Source organism: Moschus berezovskii, chromosome 9, assembly GCF_049115385.1.
Source record: "Moschus berezovskii isolate FMDL1 chromosome 9, NW_MosBer_1.0, whole genome shotgun sequence".
Classification (NCBI taxonomy): Eukaryota; Metazoa; Chordata; class Mammalia; order Artiodactyla; family Moschidae; genus Moschus; species Moschus berezovskii.
Window position 1 is genome coordinate 101836549 of NC_142468.1, and position 22660 is coordinate 101859208.

Below are 22660 nucleotides of genomic sequence, written 5' to 3' on the forward strand. Positions count from 1 at the left end.
TTCTAGAAGTATCAAACTTCACCTAAAACCAGGAGGGAAAATTTATTTTATGATGGCTTTGCAGTCTGAAAATATTTTTATGCCTGAGATTTATTGGCAGTGAGAAAATATATAATTCATCAACTAAAATGCTGATGGACTTTCTAAGGAAATTCTAAGAAATTTGAGCGATTTTTCTGAAATTCACATGTTACCATTACACAACTGCCTCTACATTTCTAATTTTAAAGAAATGAAAATATCCTTGGAGATTATTTCGTCTTATTTTCTAAGCTAATAAATGGAAGAAGATTATTTATATATACTAACATGTGCCTATCTAAATTATCAAAAAACAATGAAAAATATTATATTGACCTGGTCTGTAACACTTAATAGTAAAGTCAATGTGGAGAGGATATTCTAGTTACTGCTTTTGTTTTGAAAAGTAACTGACAATTCTATTGGGGAGATGGATATTATATGAAATAAGTTTCAGGAAATTTTTAGAGATAAGACAATCTGTACAGTAGATAATGAGTGATAACACTTCCTTGTGTAACATTATAAAACTCGGGCTTTCTTCTCTCTTCAGCTCCCATGCCTGCCCTTGGCCCTCTACCCAAACCTTCTCTCTGAGTGTCTATTATGTTCAGCATACATATCTCTCATCCCTCATTACTATAATCTCCTAATGTCAAATCCCCAATTAGTTTCTAATCATTGCAAAGGCTTTCCTTCTATCTGTATGCTGAAGTCAATGATGTTTCAGAGTGTAAATGGTTAGAGTGAAGTCTTAGAAGACCTGTAGTCTCTATTTTGGCCTTTCTGTAAAGGTTTCTGCAAAATTTTGTTTCACTTGTAGATACTACAAGGCATAGCACAAGGAGGGAGTTGTGCTGCCTTAGACTCTTTATTCAGTCAGAAGAGCAGAGAAGACAATTTTTCTCTACCTTCTTCTTGGATCTTCTTAGGTTCTGTGTCCATTTTATCTATTAACAAATATCTGAATACCTGACCCTGCAGAGTAATTGATGCCTAAATTTCTTTGATGAAATCATCATGATTTTATCTTTTCTTTTTTTTTAACCATATATACTGTTTCCATCAGTGTAACCAGTTAAATTTTTTTTTTTTTTTTTACATTTAAGCAATTTGCTCTCTGGGGATATTTTCTTTTTTCTTTTTTTTTAATTTAAAAAAAATATTTATTTTAATTGGAGTCTAATTACTTTACAATATTGCATTGGTTTTGCCGTACATTGACATGAATCCACCCCGGGTGCACATGTGCTCCCCATCTTGAACCCCTCTCCCTATACCATCCCTCTGGTTCATCCCTGTGTACCAGCCACGAGAATGCCAGAGAATCATAGGCTATTATGATTAAATAAGTATAGTTCTCATCTGCCTCCTTTTTTCAAAGAGAAACTGAGTACCCGAAGGGTTGTGTGATTTGTCTAAAGTTTGGTAAGATGGTGGAAAAGAAGTAGAAAAGATTTTATCCTAGGCTAATGTTCTGTCTATATCATATGATACCTTTGGATGTCTTTTCTTGATGTGCCTTTCAGGCTATTTTAAAGCCTATAATTTAGAATGGTTTGCTTATTCAAGTCAAGAAAATATTAGTAGATATAAAATACATTTATAGCTACTAGATATAGTTATTAGATAGAAATAACTAATGAAAGTAAGAATCACCTGCTATGTACTTAATTGTGAAAAAAAGTGTACCGGAGTGACTTTCACTTTCACTTTTACTTTCCTATATGATGCCTATGTTTGAGAATATTATCACTAATGTTTTCATTCATGTGTGCTCAGTCATGTCCAAGTCTTTGCAACCCTATCGACTGTAGTCCTCCAGGCTCCTCTGTCCATGGGATTTTCCAGGCAAGAATACTGGAGTGGGTTGCCATTTCCTTTTCAGGGCATCTTCCTAATCCAGGGATCAAACCCATGTCTCCTACATTGGCCGGCAGGTTCTTAACCGCTTGAGTCATCGGAGAAGCTCCACTAATATGGTTAAATCTATTATATTGTTACAGGATAAAATGTCTGATTCAATTATATGAAGATCATACATATCTCTGAGGAGGGAAAAATTAATATGTACTTTAAGGGGAGTAGGAAAAGAAGGAAGAATTTTAAAATTTTTCTAAGCATTATTTTGAGAAAATGATTAAATTTCCAGACAATTCAGGAACTATACAGATCTAAATTTCATGGAAATAACTATACTTGATTGTGTTTCCAAAAAATAAAATTTGGAGTGCATTTGATTAATATTTCTGACTGAAGTGCTTTCTGATCATAAAAAGAAGGCTTACATGAAAAATTATGTCTGGAATGTTTTGAGTTCCTCCTGGATATCAATATTTTAACTGTTTGATTAATTCCATTCATATCTCTGGAGGCTATGTTGGAAGGTCACATTTCCCAAGGATATGTGGCTGGAATGTAGGTCAGGATTCAGTCTTCTTTATGTGACCTTTAGTGAAGTTTTATTGATTTTTATTTCTAGAAGTCTCTACAAATTGCTGTGATTGCCAACATATTTCCTTATCTACTGCTATCATAAAGAAAAGCAATGTAGCAACAACTAGGCTAAATTCTGCACAACATTTGAAAATTTATTTTCATCACTTCTTTGCTTCTTTTTACTACCTCTTTTACCACTCTCAGATTCCTGAGAGCTCCAAGTGCTCCCCCAGCTACGAAGGGCTTCCATCAGGATACAGCATCCAGCCCTGTCCCACATCCTTGGAGACAAGTCCACCCCAGGTTCAGGCACTGTGCCTCCTAACTTTTAGAAGTAAAGCTGTTTTATGGCTCATCATCTGAGGGCCATGTCAGTTTTTCTTGGTAAATTGTGCCTGACAACTAAATCCTTTCCAAGACTTAATGACCATAGATAAAGATGTGTGCACACTCTTCATTTTATCTTAGATAAGAGGCAGCATTTTATTTGTGTCTTTCTGAGGACCATACAACAGTGAGGGAACAGGAAAGGAGAAGAGCATGGAAAAAGTAGACAGTCAAGAAAGTTTCTGATATTCTTTCTAACTCTAACTTTAAGCTGGTAGAGTTTATTGGCATCTGTAAATTATACTCATGCCTACTTTATCTTACCTATCAGGCAGAATATTTCAACAATAAAAAGTATTGGAGAGAGGCTTTATTTCATAATATTTAGGAAATGGAGGAATCTGCAAGCCACCTAGCAAAAACTCCTATGATTTCATGAATTCACTCTAAAGTATTAAAAAAAAAAATTTACATGAGCCCCTCCAGTAGAGTAAACTTGTTCTTTGAAAAGTTAGATAACACCATCCTTGAACAGGCATTATTGTAAGAAAGAAAATACTCTGATATGAAATAAGACATTATTAAGAATGCTCACATATACATGGTTTTTACACTTGATTAAAGATTTATCATTCATGAATTTTTTCTTTTACCAAACATTTCCAGTGTCTCTTTCAGGATAACATTATTCTCAATGTTTTATTTCTGAGAATAATGAGCCCTGAACAATTAAATGACTTGTTCAATGCCATACAGCTGCCTGAAGATACAGTTGTGATCTTAACCTAGAATATTTTCCCAATAGGTTTATGCTTCCATTATAGTATAGTACTTTATTGGGTATAAAAGTAGTATCTTTTTATTAAGTGATAAAGCTATTCTTATTTCATTTCATAAAGAATGTACTGGAGATTCATAGAAAAAGAAGGTCCATCACCTTCTTTAAAAGGAGTAAGGATTATAATATTAGTAAAGAATTTTCAGGAGGGAAAGTTTTAAATCTAACTGCTCTATCACCATCCTACCTAGCTCAGTGTTCTGGGAAAAATGGACAGTTAAATTATTATAAATAAGTTTACTAAAAATAAGAATGGATTTATATTGCAAAAAACTTAGAACTTTGTTTGCCCCAAATCTTCATCCTGCATTCTTAAGAATGGAGGTATTGATTTAAGAGCTTTTCTGAGGTCAATGAGCTACTCTGTAACAGAAGAGGAAATAGATATAATCTATATGTTTATCCTTCACAGTTTTTTCCCCCTGTTGGAGCAAAGATGAGAAAGCTAAACTTTCTTCCTCTTATGTCCATAGCCCCCTGTCATAAGAGAAAAAACTGAAAAGATGAAAATATTCATTTATTATGCAAATCTCAATGATTTATGACATAAAATATACAATCATCGTCCACTAATGCTGAGTTGTGAAAGATTGTTTCTGAAGAAGCCAATGCCCCAAACTATCTTACTAGGAATGAGAAAAGAATTTTAACTGTTACAGCAGGAGGAGGTTTTTAGAACCCACAAGGGAAAGAAAAAGAAAGTCCCCTTTTTTCTGGACATCCTAAGAAGCCATTCAACTGAGTCAAAATCAGACCATTACTAGTAATCCAAAAGCCCCTCTAATGTTTCCTTCTGTCCCTTTAATCCCATCAAGGAAAACTGCTATCCTAGCTTCAAATACTATAGACTTGTTCGTCTGTCTTTCAACTTCATTTAAATAGAGAAATAGAGCATTTACTCTTTTGTGTTTAATGTCTTTTGCACATTAATTTTGTGAAAATGTATTTCCTTCTTGTAGCAGTTCACACATTTGTCTCTTTTTAAGAGTTCTTATTTTATTTAGTGAAGAAAAAATGACATTTTGTCTCTGTAGATAATAAAATAGTGGATTTCTGAGATATATAAACAGCTTTTCAGATATTTATTTATAACACTCACTTGTAAATCTCATTTGCAAATTAGCTTACTTAACTTACTAAACTTAAGCAATTAATGAATCAGTTGGTTGAAATTCTCTCCACCAACCTCCCAACCACCACCCTCCTCTTCTAGAAAACTTTTGGTTCAATATCCCATCCTGACTCTGTTCTCCTTTTGATTACTAGATCACTGTCTCTATTTAGACATGTGTGAGGTCTATGGACATGAGTTTGGGTGAACTCTGGGAGTTGGTGATGGACAGGGAGGCCTGGCATGCTGTGATTCATGGGGTTGCAGAGAGTCGGACACGACTGAGCGACTGAACTGAACTGAACTGAACTGAGGTCTTACAAGTACATTTGAGTAGAAACTAGTCTCTCTAACTGAACTGGAAAATTAAATCATAGTTAGTTCATTCACTGATTTCTATTTCTCCCCTATTCAAGTGACTGAAGAGAAGTCCTTTGCAAAGTCAATGAATGAGACAAATCATTCTCGGGTGACTGAGTTTGTGTTGCTGTGTTTATCTAGTTCCCAGGAGTTCCAGCCTTTCTTGTTTCTAATATTTTCACTGCTCTACCTAGCAGTATTACTGGGAAACTTTCTCATCATCCTCACTGTGACCTCAGATTTCCGCCTTCATACCCCCATGTACTTTCTGCTTGCAAACCTCTCTTTTATAGATATATGTGTTGCCTCCTTTGCTACCCCCAAAATGATTGCAGACTTTCTGGTTGAGCACAAGACTATTTCTTTCGAAGCCTGCCTGGCCCAGATTTTCTTTGTTCATCTATTTGCTGGTGGTGAAATGGTGCTCCTTGTGTCCATGGCTTATGACCGTTACGTTGCCATATGCAAACCTCTCCACTACACGACAATCATGAGCTGGCGTGTGTGTATTACTCTGGTCCTCATTCCATGGTGTGTGGGTTTCATCCATACTACTAGCCAGCTGGCATTTACTGTTAACTTGCCTTTTTGTGGGCCTAATCAAGTGGATAGCTTTTTCTGTGACCTCCCTTTAGTGACCAAACTGGCCTGCACAGACACTTATGTTATCAGTTTACTAATAGTTGCAGACAGTGGCCTTCTGTCTTTGAGTTCCTTCCTCCTATTGGTTCTTTCTTACACTGTGATACTCATCACAGTTAGGAGCCACTCCTCTGTTCGCACGGCCAAGGCCTGCTCCACACTGACTGCTCATATCACTGCGGTCACACTCTTCTTTGGACCATGCATCTTCATCTATGTGTGGCCCTTCAGCAGTTATTCAGTTGACAAAGTCCTTGCGGTGTTCTACACCATCTTTACTCCCATTTTAAACCCTGTTATCTATACTCTAAGCAATAAAGAAATGAAGGCAGTTATGTCAAAACTGAAGAGTCGCTATCTGAAGTCTGGCCAGGTTTCTGCAGTCATAAGAAATGTTCTTTTCCTAGAAACAAAGTAAATTTATAGAACTGTTATGACCACTGTAGCCTGTGGCTAGACATTTACAAATTGAATATCTGTGATATCAAAACAAATCATTTTGACCAATGAGGAGGACTGATTAACTTGAATTAAAGAGTAATAATGATTCAAAAGACATTGAATGAATTTTACTTATTTTTATACTTTCTTCCTCCAAATTTGTGCTTTTATTCCTTTTTTTCTATTTCCTACTTTTTATTTAACTTCTTTAAGATACAGCCTTATTTTGGCATTATTTTGAGAGAGGGATAACTTAGGTATGGCATTGGGTTTTTTTTCTTTTTGCAGCTTGAGTCAGTTGTAAAATAACTTAATGTAGCTTTTTGCAATGTGTATTCTATAGTATTTCTTTCATTTGGTGAAATTTTAACTGTTAATGTTTATGGCATCGTGCTTTGTACCATTTATTAAATAAAAATTTAAAAAAAGATACAGCTTTTGAAAACATTAAGAATGGAATTTATATTTGAGTGGTAATTAAACTGTATATTTTCCCTCTCAAAATAGTACTGCTCAGATGCCAGTTTTGGAGTAATAATAGGTACATAATACTTTATCATAGAGATAATAAATCTATTTGCATATATAATATATGATATACCTAAGTAATAATGCATTTCTCACTGTACTATGTAACTGACAGCTTGAAGACAATTCTTATTGTCTAGTAAGGTGTAAAGTGGCCTGGTTGTACAACAGAAAGCATTTATATTCAACACTTTCACAAATCCTTGTTCAATGTTGTAGCTTAATATGCACTATTTATGGAAAACAATTCAGAGGATAAATGTGCCAGTGTGTTCTGTGTTTGGTTATCTTAATTTCTGCTTAATACTGATAAAATAATCTGGAGAATTTCAGTGATGAATTACGGTTCTCTACCTCTTGTCTTCACAATGATGAGAGACTGACTCTAAGATAAAACGCACTCTCTCCCCCAGGTCTTCATGATTCCTGTACTTTCAGATAGGAGTTAAAGCCACTCAGTCGTGTCCAACTCGTTGCAACTGCATGGACTATGCAGTCCATGGAATTCTCTAGGCCAGAACACTGGAGTGGGTAGCCTTTCTGTTGCACAGGGAATCTTTCCAACCCAGGGATCAAACCCAGGTTTCCCACATTACAGACAGATTCTTTATCAGCTGAGCCACAATGGAAGCCCAAGAATACTGGAATGGGTAGCCTTTCCCTCTCCAGTGGATCTTCCTGACCCAGGAATTGAACCAGGGTGTCCTGCATTGCAGGTGGATTCTTTACCAACTGAGCTATCAGGGAAGCCCTTCAGATAGGTAGGGTAGTTTTCAAATAGATACTTGGTAGAAACTATCATATTTCTATGTGGACCTTTTCTTCAGTTAACATCTTTTTTTTATATTGCCTAATGTATGTCCATCACTTCATGGGAAATAGATGGAAAAACAGTGGAAACAGTGTCAGACTTTGTTTTTTTGGGCTCCAAAATCACTGCAGATGCTGATTGCAGCCATGAAATTAAAAGACGCTTGCTCCTTGGAAGGAAAGTTATGACCAACCTTGATAGTATATTAAAAAGCAGAGACATTACTTTGCCGACCAAGGTCCGTCTAGTCAAGGCAATGGTTTTTCCCGTGGTCATGTATGGATGTGAGAGTTGGACTGTGAAGAAAGCTGATCGCCGAAGAATCGATGCTTTTGAACTGTGGTGTTGGAGAAGACTCTTGAGAGTCCCTTATACTGCAAGGAGATCCAACCAGTCCATTCTAAAGGAGATCAATCCTGGATGTTCATTGGAGGGACTGATGCTAAAGCTGAAACTCCAATACTTTGGCCACCTCATGAGACGAGTTGACTCACTGGAAAAGACTCTGATGCTGGGAAAGGTTGGGGGCGGGAGGAGAAGGGGACGACGGAGAATGAGATGGCTGGATGGCATCACCGACTCTGTGGACATGAGTTTGAGTGTACTCCGGGAGTTGGTGATGGACAGGGAGGCCTGGCGTGCTGTGATTCATGGGGTCGCGGAGAGTCGGACACGACTGAGCGACTGAACTGAACTGAACTGAACTGAATGTATGTCCAGAAAATGACAGAATCCTATTTTAAGGCCTTAGGAATAGTCATGAATTTATCCCTCCCCAATTACTTACAAAATCAATATTTTTTTAGGATTTCCTACTATATGCTATTTTGGGTTTTTTTCTCTTGTATTGTACTTTTATGTAAAAAACAAATGACATATCATTCCAAAACAGTACTAACTGCAACTGAACTGACACTGTATAACCAGAAACGTGGTAAGAATTTTATGTCTTTTAAGCTTTAAAATACCTCTATAAGATATTCTTAAAGATAGAATAAAATAGCTTAAAATCAAGAATACTTTATCCCACAAGATTATCATTTAGATTTGAAAAAGAGATAAAGAGGTGTACCAATAAGCAAAAGCTAAGAGTTCATAACACTAACCTTGCTGACTCATTGGAAAAGATCTTGATGCTGGGAAAGATTTAGGGCAAGAGGAGAAGCGGGTGACAGAGGATGAGATGGTTGGATGGCATCACTGACTTAATGGACATGAGTTTGAGCAAACTCAGGGAAATAGTGAAGGACAGGGAAGCCTGGCATGCGGCCATTCATGGGGTCACAAAAAGTTGGACATGACATAGCAACTGAACAGTAACAAAGCAAAAAAATAAATATCCAGGAATAGACATAAGAATATTATGAAAGGAAAACTCTCATTGATAATAACAAAAATATAGTTAAGGAAGTAGATCAATCACTTTTAAAGCTATTAGGAAGGTTAAAAGACAAAAGTAGTAAAAGTATCTGTAATTATAATAAGTAATTAAGGGATTCATACATAATACAAAAAGATGAAAAATATGATGTCAAAAACAAAACATAAATGTGAGGGAGTAAAAAGCAAGGTGCTTAGAATGCATTCAAACTTAAGAAATCATCAACTCAAAATATACCTGTATAGAAAATACTGTTATATATGAACCTCATGGTAATCACAAACCAAAAAAAATAATAGATACATACACAAAAAAAGGAAAAGGAATTCAAACAAAACATGCAGACCATCATCCTATCACAAAAGAGTAGAAGAAGAAAGGAACGAAAAGCCACTATAAAAACAATCCCCAAACAATTAACAAATGACAATAAATACATACCTATTAATAGTTACTTTAAATGTAAATGGACTAAGCACTTCAATTAAAAGACACAGAACGGCTAAATGGATAAAGAAAAATAAGACTCATCTATATGCTGCCTAAGAAGACACAGTTCAGATCTACACACACACACACAAAGTAAGGGGTTAAAAAAAGTATTCCATGCAAATGGAAACAAAACAAAAACTGGAATAGCAAAAGTTATATCAGACAAAATTAGACCTTAAAACAAAGGCTATAACAAGAGACAGAAAAAGGACATTGCATAATGACAAAGGGAAAAATCAAAGAATTAACAATTGTAAATATAGGCATCTCGCATCACCCACTCGATGGACATGAGTTTGAGTGAACCCCCGGAGTTGGTGTTGGACAGGGAGGCCTGGTGTGCTGTGATTCATGGGGTCGCAAAGAGTCGGACACAACTGAGCGACTGAACTGAACTGAACTGAACCTGCCTGCCAATGCGTTTGATCCCTGGGTCAGGAAGATCCCCTGGACGAGGGCATGGCAACCCACTCCTTTTTTCTTGCCTGGAGAATTTCCATGGACAGAGAAGACTTGTGGGCTGTAGTTCATAGAGTTACAAAGAGTTGGGCATGACTGGAGGGACTTGGCATGCCCACATGCAAGTACATAGAGCAAATATAAACAAACAAAAAGAAAGAAAAATAAAATCCTCAGTAATAGTAGGGGATCTTAACACCACAGTTTTATCAATGAAGAGATCATTCTGACAGAAAACTAATAGGGAAACACTTGTTTTAAATGACATATTAGACAATTAGATTTAATAGATATACATAGAAAAGTCCATCCAAAAGCAACAGAACATACATTCCTTTCAAGTGCACTTGGAATAGTCTCTAGGATAGATCACCTTTTTGGGCCACAAAACAAGTCTCTACAAATTCAAAAATATTGAATTCATATCAACTATGTTTTCTGACCATGACCCATGAGATTACAACGAAAAAAAAAAAAGCTTCAAAAACCACACACATGGAATTTTCAAGGGGGTCATTGAAGAAATAGAAGAGTACACTAAAAAAATCTTGGAGGAAAATGAAAATGAAAACATAGCAATCAAAATCTATGGAACCTGTGATGACGTAGAGGGGTGGGAGAGAGATTCAAGAGAGAGAGGATTTATGTATACTTATTGCTGATTCACTTTTTTGTACTGCAGAAAGTAATACAACATTGTAAAGCAATTATACATCAATAATAAAAGAAGTAAATAAGTTTGATCTGTTCTGTTCAGTCACTCAGTCGTGTCCGACTCTTTGCGACCCTGTGGACTGTAGCCTACCAGGCTTCTCCGTCCATGGGATTCTCCAGGCAAGAATACTTGAGTGGGTTACCGTTTCCTTCTCCAGGGGATCTTCCCGACCCAGGGATCGAACCTGGGTCTCCCGCATTGGAGGCAGACGCTTTAACCTCTGAGCCACCAGGGAAGCCCAAACAAAGTTAAAAATACATTTATGGGCTGTAGGATGAATGATTCTAAAGAGAAATGTTTACAGTGGTATAAGAATACCTAAGAAAACAAGAAAAATCTCAATCAATCCTTACAAGTAAAGTAACTGAAAAACAAAAACAAACAAAATGCAAAGTTAGTTGAAGGAAGAAGATAATAAATGCCAGAATGGGGGAAAAATGAAATAACTACTGAAAAAAAATAGATCAATAAAGGTAAAATCTGGTTGTTTGAAAAGAAAAACCAAAATTGATAAACAATTAGCCAGACTCATCAAGAAACAAAGAGCAGTCATAAATAAATAAAATCATAAATGAAAGCTAACAAATACCATTAAAAATACAAAGGATCATACGAGAGTATTATGAATGATTATATGTTAATAAACTGGACGACCTAGAAGAAATGGATAAATGCCTGTAAATGCATAATCTCCCAAGACTAAATCAGGAATAAATACAAACTATGAACAAATTGATTACCAGTAATAGAACTGAATCAGTTATTAAAAATATCTCAGCAAATTTTAGGGCTGGAGGGCTTCACAGGTGAATTCTATCCAAAGTTTAAGGAAGAGTTAGCACCTATAATTCTCACAATATTTCAAAAATTGAAGAGAAAGAAACACTTCTTAACCCCTTATAGAAGGCTAGCATCAACCTCAGACACCAAAAAAAGACAAACAATACAAAAAATTATAACCAATATCACTAATGCACACAAATGCAAAATTTCTCAGCAAATATTAGCAAACTGAGTTTAAGAACACATTGAAAGCATCATACATCATGATGAAGTGAGATTTTCCCCAGAGACACAAGGATGGTTTGCTATCCACAAATCAATGATTTACTACATTATTAAATTGAAGAATATAAACCATACGATCATCTCAATACACACAGAAAAAACTTTTGACAAAATTTAACATCCATTTATGGAAAAAACTCTGCAAAATGGATATAGGAGAAACACACCTTAACATAATAAAGGCCATATATGTCGAGGCCACAGCTCACATTATATTCAATTGTGGAAAGCTGAAATCATGTCCTCCAAGATCAGGAACAAAATAAGAATGCCACTCCTGTCACTTGTATTCAGCATAGTATTGGAAGTCCTAATGACAACAATCGGACAAGGAAAGAAATGAAAGGAATTCAAATAGGAAAGGAAGAATTAAAACTGCCACTGTTTGCAGATGATATAATACTATCTACAGAAAATCCCAGATGATATAATACTATCTACAGAAAATCCTTAAGTCTCCACCAAAAAACTCTGGAACTAATAAATAAATTCAGTAAAGTTTCAAGACACACAGTACTATATAGAAACATATTGTGTTTCATAAAATAATAACATATCATTGGAAAGAGAAATTAAGAAAATAGTCATTTAAAATTGCACAAAAGAGAATAAGATACATAGAAATACATGTGTTTAAAAAAAATGTGTATTCTGGAAACTATAAACCATTGATGAAAAAAACTGAAGACTATTATACAAAAACAAATGAAAAGATATATCATGCTTATGGACCAGAAGAATTAATATTGTTAAAATGATCATACTACCCAGGGAAATGTAAATGATGAGTCACTATGGAGTATTCCTGAAACAAATATACTGTATGCAAACCATATACAAATTTTTAAAAATTTAGAAAAAGGAAAATGTAGATAAATTGAAATTCATAAAAATTAAAACTTCAGAGGACATTTTAAGAAAGTAATGAAACAGTTTATAGATCAAAGAAAATATTTGCAAATCATATCTATGACAAAGGTCTTATATCTAAAATATTATCAACTTATATCACAACAATAAAAAGACAAATAATATAATTTTTAAATGATCAAAGTATTTGAGTATATGTTTTTCCAACCAAGATATACAAAGGGTCAATAAGCACATGAAAAGATGATCAACACCATTAGCAATTAGGGAAAATGCTAATAAAAACCACAATAAGATACCAATTCATACCTACCAACATGGCTAAAGTAAACAGGAAAAAAATAACAAGTGCTGGTGAGGATATGCAGAGATTTGAAATCCAAAGTACATACATTGCTGGTGTGATAGAAAAACTATGCAGTCTTTTGGGAAAACAGTCTGACAATTCTTGAAAATATTAAGTATAGAGCTAACCAATAACCCAGCAATTCCTCTCTCAGGGATATATGTTAGGGAAGTGAAAACATGTTCTTATGAAAACTTACTAATAACTATTCACAACAGCGTTATTCATAATAGCCACAAAATGGAAACAACTCAAATATTCACTAACTATTGAATGGATAAACAAAAGTGGTATGTCTATACAATGGGATGTTATACAGCTATAAAAAGGAATCAAGTAATGACACATGCTACAACATATGTAAACATTGTGATAAAGGAAAAAAAAACAGTCACCAAAGGCAAGTTATCATATGATTCCATTAATACTGCATCCAGAATAGACAAATACTCAGAAATGGAAAGTGGATGTCAGGACTAGAGAGAAGGGAGAGTGGGGAGTGACTGTTACTGGGAAGAAGGTTTCTTTATGGGATGAAAATATTCTGCTTGGGAGTAGGACACACTAGTGTCCTTGGGACAGTTAACGGAACAAATCTAACACATTCTGTCATCACAGTACCTGGGAGTCACTAGCCATTTCATTTGAACCTATAGCAGACAAAATGGCATGTTAGAAAAAGGCAATGCATGGCTTAGCCTAAATAGAACACTATCAAAAACAATTCTTAAAATTAAGTGTATATAAAGTGGATAAAAATCAATGGCAAACATCTAGATCTAAAGAAAATTATCACTAAGTCTCATTGAGAAACTGGGAATAATTATAATAAATCAATTTTCATTAGAAAGTGAATACAGCTTGTCATATTTTAATAGACACAATAACATTTAATGTTGTTTTGTAAAATTAGCATGTATAATAACTATTGACTCTCTTGAAAAAATTTTGTAATAAATTTTAGTATAAGATAGATTGTATGCATATGTGTGTGATATTGGTAGCAAAATATTAACTAGCATTCAATCAGAATGCTAACAAGTTGACTATTAGCTTATTTGTCTGATTACTTTTGCCTGAAAATTTTACTATTAATGCAAATTTTTCTCCAATAAAAGAACAAATAAGCATAGCTTTATTAACATTTTATTACATTGAATTAGTTCTTCCTCCTCCTGAAAGTTATTTTTCTCCTTCAGCTAATACAGTTGAATATTAATACTTTAATTATTTGTTTTCCATATATTATTTCAGCTGTCAATGCAAGTTCTTCAAAGATTTCTTTTAGGCCTTTGATTAAATCTTACAGTCCTAAGTAGTTTTATTAGATCTGTCTTCATCTCTTTCTTCCAGAGATATACTGTAGATTCAGTGGCTGAGTAATGGAGTTAACATGGAATAGAACAGACTCAAACTTTTCTGGGTCTCTTGGATTCCCTGCTCTTGGACTCATACACACAATCACAATGGAGCCATAGAATAGGGACGTCACAGTCAGATGGGAGGCGCACGTAGATAAGGCCTTAAACCCTATCTTCTGAGAGGGCCCTAAACCCAGCTCTGATCACCAGGGTATAGGCTGGTAATGAAGAGTAAGGTAGAGAACATGATGACTGCTACAGGTAGCACAGATGATCTCAGTGACAGCAGTTGGCGTAAGGACAACTTTATAAGGAGATCTGGTTCACATAGGAAGAGATCAGTCTTACTGAGACAACAGAACTGGAGCAGAGAGATTAGGTGAACAGACAAGAGGAAGTACAAGAAGCAACACACGCAGCAGGCTCCCATATTGACATAGCATCGTACCGTCATGACAGTGGGGTAATGTAGGGGCCTGCAGATGGCAAGGGACCTGTCAAAGTCCATGGCAGACAAGGTCTTGCTGGTGCCCGTGGAGAATAAGTAGAACTTCAGGAAGCAGCCAGAGAAAGAGATGGTGTTGGTTTCAGAGAAGTTACTGAGCATATTGGACACAGAAGGACATACCGCATACCACAGAGTTTAGGTTTCTAATTGAATTTCATAAGTTTCTTTACACAACTGGAAGCATTTAAATTGTAAAATTCCCAAGAGCTGTATAACTTACATGATATTTTCTAGAAAGCCATGCCTCCTAGATAAGTACTAGATTCTTTTTAGAGTGGTGGCTCAGATAGTAAAGAATCTGCCTGCAATGCGGGAGACCCAGGTTCAATCCCTGGGTCAGGAAGATTCTCTGGAGAAGGGTACGGCAACCCACTCCAGTGTTCTTGCCTGGGGAGTCCCATGGACAGAGGAGCCAGGTGGGCTAGAGTCCATGGGATCACAAAGAGTTGGACACGACTGAGCAACTACACCTTTTTTCACTTTCAATCCTTTACCAGCAACATTCTGAAGGAAGATTTAAAGGATGAAGTCTTTTTTTTTTCCAGGAAAATACCTTTACTGGATTCCTGGATTTACCTGGAGTCTAGTCGCTAAGGAATTTAGTGTGTTTCCTGTGTCTTCTTTTACCCCGAAGGATTTCCTCATGTGAAAGAAGTGAATGGATAGTCGAATAGTCACTGTAATTCCTTCTTATTCTGCATTAATAAGCACATGTTTTGCTGCAATTTGGTCACCATCAAAATTGCCCTTATTATAACTTCTTAACTATTTAGCCGTAGTAAGTCTTTTTCCTATACAATTTGATATTTTATATGATTTAAAGAAAAGAACTTTATTACCACACATTATTAATTATTATAGTCATTTCATTAATTCTCCATATTCCACAATTTGCCTATTTTCTTTTATATAAGAAGTAATTTATTTCTCATTCTTTTTTCCTACCCTAAATAATGCTTGAAATGTCACTGAAAGGTACTATTTAATTATAAATTATATGAATAATTTATTTTAAAATGATTAGATCAAGATTTTATGATCTCAGGGACATAATCAAATAGATTCCTTTTGAAAATGTGTGATAGAAAGCAATCTTTTCAGGAATATCAAGATGGCAAAACAAAAAATAAGTAAGCATGCTGTGATTCATATTGCCCCATAAACTTTGTGACAGATTTGGATATGCCATAAAATACTTGAGAAACTTTTATTTTAAAGTAGTGATTTGGAGTTTGTGTTTGATCTCCGCTCTTAACAAATACCTATTAAAATATAAAATGTATATAAAGTTGGAAAAATCATCTATAACAAAAAATAAATATATAAATAAACATAGTAGTACCTTTTGTGACCTTTGATTAGGCAAAGATTTCTTAGATATGAAACTAGCATCACAAGTGATAAAAGTTAAAAAGATAAGTTGGACTTCATTAAAATTCAAAACTTCAAAGGACAATCATAAAAGTAAAAATGTAACTCACAGATTGATTAAAGATATTTGCAAATTATTTATCTAATAAGTGACTTATATCCAGAGTATATGTAAAGACCTCTACAGTTGAGAATTAGAAAGATGAATAGGCTAATGTTTTAAAAATCATCAAGGATTTGAATATATATTTCCCAGTGAAGACATGCAAGTGCCCCATAAGCACACTGAAAGATAATCAACAATCTTATCATTAGGGAAATGCAGGTGAGCACCATAATAAGATACCTCTTCACATATACAAGGATAGCTAAAGGACAAAAAAAGGAAAGAGCAAACAAGTGTTGGTAAGGATACAGAGAAACTGAACCCCATACATTTCACACTATGCTGATATGATAGTAAAGGTGGCACAGTCACTTTGGAAAATAGTCTGACAGTTCCTCAAAATGTTAAATAGTTAACATATGACACAGCAATTCCTCTCCCTGGAGTAAACCCCCCCAAAGTGAAAATATACATTCACACAAATACTTGTTCCTGTGTAACTCACAATAGACCAATGATGGAAACAACTCAAATGTCCATGAACTATTGAACAGACAAAATGTGGTATATTAATACTAAGAAATGCTATTCAGCTATAAAAAGGAATAAAGGACAGATAAACATGCCCAGCAAAAATGAATCTTGTACACATGATGTTAAGTGAAAGAAGTTGGTCACAAAAGGTCACACATATTATATGATTCCATTTATATGAAATTTTGAGAATAAGTAAATCTATAGAACAGAAAGTAGATTAGTTGTTTCCAAGGACTGGAGAGAGGAAGGATGGGGGAGTAATAACTAATGGATTCATGGTCTTTTCATGAAATGAGGAAAATTCTGGCTGACAGTATGAGACACTATTGCTCTTGACATAGTTAACAAAGCAAATCTAGCAATTTCTGTAATCACAACAATACCTGAGGGTCACTGGCTGTTATCTCTAGCTTGTAGAATGCACAAATGATGTATCAGGAAAAGGCAGTATATGGTTTATTTTATAGAGAATTTATTTTAAAATAATTATTTTTAAATGATCTTAATTATTTTTAAAAATTATTTTAAATGGAGAAATAATGGCAACCATCTGGATCCAAATTCTGAGTATTTAAACTAAATCTTGGTGAGAAAGTGGGAAGTACAATTATGATAAATGAACTTTTATAAAGAGGTTAATTAATTTTGTCACATCTTTAATATTGACATAGAAATTAAAATTTAAATGTTGTTTTGTAAATTTAGCATGACTTTTGACTTACCTGAGAAATATTAGTAATAAATATTTGATTATTGTGTTTACATGTATAACTGAAATGGTAACATCAGAATTTTAGCTAGTATTAAGTCTAAATGCCAGGAAGATGACTGATTATTTTTTCTTTGATTATTTTTATTTGAATATGAAAAAATTTTACTATTAATGTAAATTTTCTAAAACCATAAAAAAATGGACAGATGGCCACAGTTAATTTAATAAACATTTAATTACATTTGACTATGTTCTTCTCCCTCCCCCAAATATATTTGTCTAATGTGGTTAATTCAATTGAATGCTAAACTTTCAATCATTTATTCCACATATATTTCAGTTGCAAACACAAGTTCTTCAAAGATTTCTGCCAGGCCTCTGCCTAAATCTCACAGTCTTAAATAATTTTCTCAGAGCCTCCTTCATCTCTTTATTCCGGAGACTATAGATCAAGGGGTTGAACAGTGGAGTTAGCACAGAATAAAACAAAGTCACATATTTCTGAATCCCGGCTGGATTGCCTGCTGTTGGGCTCACATATACAACCATAATAGAGCCATAGAACAGAGACACTACAGACAGATGGGAGCCACATGTAGAGAAAGCCTTATGCCGGCCTTCTGCTGAGGGTACCCTAAACACAGCTCTGATCACCAGGGTGTAGGAACTAGTAATGAAGAGTAAGGGGGAGAAAATGAGGACTGAATTGCAGATGGCACAGATGATCTCAGTGACAGGAGCTGGCACACAAGACAGCTTTATAAGGGGTCCTGGGTCACATAGGAAGTGATCAATTTTATTGAGACAACAAAAGGGGAGTTGAGAGATTAGATATATAGGCAAGAGGAAGTACAAGAAGCCACATACCCAGCAACAGGCTCCCATTCTGATGCAGCGTTGCACTGGCATGACAGTGGGGTAGTGAAGGGGCCTGCAGATGGCAAGGTACCTGTCAAAGGCCATAGCAGACAAGAAGAAGGTCTCAGTGGTGCCCACGGAGAAGAAGCAGCCAGAGAAGGAGATGGTGTTGGTCTCAGAAAGAAAGTTGACTAGCATATTAGGGACAGTGGAGGTGATAAACCAGATCTCCAGGAAGGAAAAATTGGCCAATAGGATGTACATTGGAGTTTGCAGTTGATGGTCGCACCTCACAGCACAAATAATGCACAGATTTCCAATGAGTGTCAGAATATATGTCCCAGAAAACACTGAGAAACAGAGGATCCGAATTTCCCAAGTATAAGGGAAGCCTAAAAGGATGAATTTACTCACAGAGCTAGAGCAATTCTCTACATGGGTATTTGTTTTTAAAGCTGCAAAAGAATGACTGATTTCCATATTAGAATTGGCCTTACAAAACATTACTCATTAGGACAGATGACTTGCTTTGAGCCACATTACTTTGTGCTGTACTTAGTTGCATCCAACTCTTTGGTACTCCATGGACTGGAACCCACCAGGCTCATCTGTCCATGGGATTCTCCAGTCTAGAATACTGGAGTGGGTTGCCATGACCTCCTCCAGGAGAGCTTCCCAACTCAGGGATCGAACACAGATCTCCCATATTGCAGGCGGATTCTTTACTGTCTGAGCCACCAGGGAAGCTCAAGAATACTGGAGTGGGAAGCCTATCCCTTCTCCAGCAGATCTTCCTGACCCAGGAATTGAATCGTGGTCTCCTGCAATGAAGGCAAATTCTTTACCACCTGAGCTACCTACCATATACAGAGATGTTGCCATGATTTTCAAGTATTCATATTCCTATTTTGGACATAATAAAAACAAAGTGAACAAAGAGCTTTCCTAATTTCCTACAGCTAACAAAGTGTTGACAATAAGTAAATATGCATAAGGACTTACCATTTAAAATAATACTGAAAAAAACACAGATTCCCCCCCAAGAAAAAAAACAAACAAAAACACAGCCAAGTTAACTCAGTGTTTGTGACATACAAAGACATTAGAGATAATGCTATTCAATATTCTTTGTTCTATTAGTGAGAAACATGTCGAGTTGAATTAAGGACAATATCAATAGATCTAAATCCTTTATACAACTTTAAATTTTTTTGAGTTAGGTTATGAGAAATATTCCTATATCTTTTTAAGAATAGATTATAAGTCAATATTAAAATGAAAATTTACAAGAGTTCACATTTCAATTCTTCCCTTCAGTAAAAACACACTCTCAAAAATACATGTTAAAGTTAAGTAAGTGATCAATTATTAAAATATGTCATGTTTACTTATGCTCACAAAGACTGTCCTAAAATTTGCAATCTCAAGTAAAAATAAATTTCCTTGCCTGCTACTCAACCAATATAATATTGTAAAATAATTTGCCTAAAATAAAAAATAAATAAATTAAAAAAAAAAAAGAGAAAGTACAGGGGATAGACTTTTCTGAAAGAAGGCGTATCCATTCATTTTCTGGAATTTTCCCTGATTTAGGATCAGAACAACCTTCTATAGAGTGAGAATAAAAAGGAGCATCTGGCAAGATCCTTTAAGAGTTTTAGCAAATGTTTGAAATAACATTTTTTATAAGCTCTCATATAAAATCTCGGCTATGATTCTAGAGAAATAGTACTTTTATAATTCACATATTAAGTTATAAAACAAGAAGGGGTAGAAGAAAGAAATAAGGAGAGCTTAGACACATGTGAGCTTTACCTTACCTGAAGATACAAGGTGAATATCATAGAATTCTGTATAGTTGAAGGTCATTTTCCACATCTGAGTATACAGAAAAACCAAATACAACTGTTTTCTCATATCTCAGAAAAAACAGCTATAGTAGTATTCCATGAATTATTGTGGGAATATATATGAATTGCTGAATAGGCTTTTAGGAACATTATGGGATTAAGAAGTCAGTCATGGGTACCCTTCAGGTTTGCCCTCTGTAGTTCTCCCTTTTATATAAACTGAAAAGGCAAAGTGACAGTGGCAAAGAAAATCATGGTCTAGACAGAATCGAATGAAGAATTTAAATATTGTTCCCTTTTATGTTCTGTAGAGGCCATCTTTGGAAATTGGCCCTCTAGAGAGGGAATTCATAAACCATATTCTAGAGTAAAATATTTCCAAATAATAGAATGTTATCGTGTAAGATGTATATCTTAAGAGCTATCCATTATTGTATCATATGAGAATATAATATATAAATATAACATACTTTTTAATTAATAGAAGTAACATAAATATATCTTGATAGATGCAGAAGAAAAATAGATAAAATTGAAACCCATTTTTAATAAAGCAATCCAGAAATAGAAAGAAATGATTTAACTTGGTAAAAAAACTTCTTCATCAGAAATAATTGGCAAACTCATATTTTAGTAGTAAAACACAAAAACATTACAATTAAAATCAAGGACAAAACAAAATATTCATATGACAGAGTTATTGTTCTAAATGATTCATTTTCCTTTTTTACTAAAGGATAATATTTCTATGTTTCACAAATGTTAGACTAAGCAATGTGACATGGTTTGCCCAATAAGACAATTTTACATATGGCACTTTTAAAGAAAACCTTTAAGAAACATTATGCAATGCACCACAGCTCTTTTTCCACTGCTATAAAGTACACCCATGGCTGATTCATGTCAATGTATGGCAAAAAGCACTATAATATTGTAAAGTAATTCGGTTCAGTTCAGTTCAGTTGCTCAGTCGTGTCCGACTCTTTGTGACCCCATGAACCACAGCATGCCAGGAACCCTGCCCATCACCAACTCCCGGAGTTCACTCAAACTCATGTCCATCGAGTGTGTGATGCCATCCAACCATCTCATCCTCTGTTGTCCCCTTCTCCTCCTGTCCTCAATCTTTCCCAGCATCAGGGTCTTTTCAAATGAGTCAGCTCTTCACATGAGATGGCCAAAATATTGGAGTTTCAGCTTCAACATCAGTCCTTCCAATGAACACCCAGGATTGATCTTTAGGATGGACTGGCTGGATCTCCTTGCAGTCCAGGGGCCTCTCAAGACTCTTCTCCAACTATACAGTTCAAAAGAATCAATTCTTTGGCACTCAGCTTTCTTCACAGTCCAACTCTCACATCCATACATGACCACTGGTAAAACCATAGCCTTGACTAGACGGACGTTTGTTGGCAAAGTAATGTCTCCATTTTTAATATGTTGCTCACAACGTTCCTTCCAAGGAGTAAGTGTCTTATAATTTCATGGCTGCAATCACCATCGGCAATAATTTTGGAGACCGGAAAAATAAAGCCAGTCACTGTTTCCACTGTTTCCCCATCTATTTGCCATGAAGTGATGGGACCAGAGGCCAAGATCTTAGTTTTCTGAATGTTGAGCTTCCGACCAACTTTTTCACTCTCCTCTTTCACTTTCATCAAGAGGCTCTTTAGTAATTAGCCTCCAATTAAAAAAATAAATTAATTAGGGGGGAAACCTATTTGCAGGGCAGGAATAGAGTTACAGACATAGAGAATGGACTTGTGAACATAGTGGGGGAAGGGAAGGGTGGGATGAACTAAGAGATAGCATTGACATATATTCTTTACCATGTGTAAAATAGCTAGCTAGCAGGAAGCTTCTGTATAGCACAGGGAGCCCAGCTCAGTGCTCTGTGATGACCTAGAGGGGTAAGATGGGAGGGAAGGTACAAGAGGGAGAGAAAATATATATACCAACCAGAAGCAACAAGTCAAATCAAGTAAAAAAAAAAAAAAAAAGAAGAACTTGCTGTAAGTCATTGATAATTCAGTTCAGTTTAGTTCAGTTCTGTCGCTCAGTCGTGTCCGACTCTTTGCAACCCCATGAACCACAGCACGCCAGGCCTCCCTGTCTATCACCAACTCCTGGAGTTCAATCAAACTCATGCCCATCGAGTCGGTGATGCCATCCAGCCATCTCATTCTTTGTCATCCCCTTCTCCTGCTGCCCCCAATCCCTCCCAGCATCAGAGTCTTTTCCAGAGAGTCAACTCGTCGCAAGAGGTGGCCAAAGTATTGGAGTTTCAGCTTTAGCATCAGTCCTTCCAATGAATACCCAGGATTGATCTCCTTTAGAATGGACTGGTTGGATCTCCTTGCAGTCCAAGGGACTCTTAAGACTCTTCTCCAACACTACAGTTCAAAAGCATCAATTCTTTGGCGATCAGCTTTCTTCACAGTCCAACTCTCACATCCATACATGACCACGGGAAAAACCATAGCCTTGACTAGAGGGACTTTGGTTGCA

The 22660-nt window shown here is 35.6% G+C and overlaps 1 protein-coding gene and 1 pseudogene across 1 annotated transcript; one reads left to right on the top strand and one right to left on the bottom strand.

Annotated features, from left to right (window-relative positions):
- Positions 1-5115: 5115 nt before the first annotated feature.
- Positions 5116-6156, top strand: LOC129562847 (olfactory receptor 4K15-like). Its single transcript, XM_055436323.2, has one exon. It carries the CDS (start codon positions 5182-5184, stop codon positions 6154-6156), a length of 975 nt encoding a protein of 324 aa, XP_055292298.2. The 5' UTR covers positions 5116-5181.
- An 11779-nt stretch (positions 6157-17935) lies between these two features.
- On the bottom strand, positions 17936-18566 carry LOC148776741 (olfactory receptor 11H6-like; annotated as a pseudogene).
- Between the last annotated feature and the right edge of the window lie 4094 nt (positions 18567-22660).

What these genes read in the sequence shown, in the direction of transcription:
- LOC129562847 (XM_055436323.2), top strand. Translation starts at nt 5,182, where the DNA reads ATGAATGAGACAAATCATTCTCGGGTGACTGAGTTTGTGTTGCTGTGT.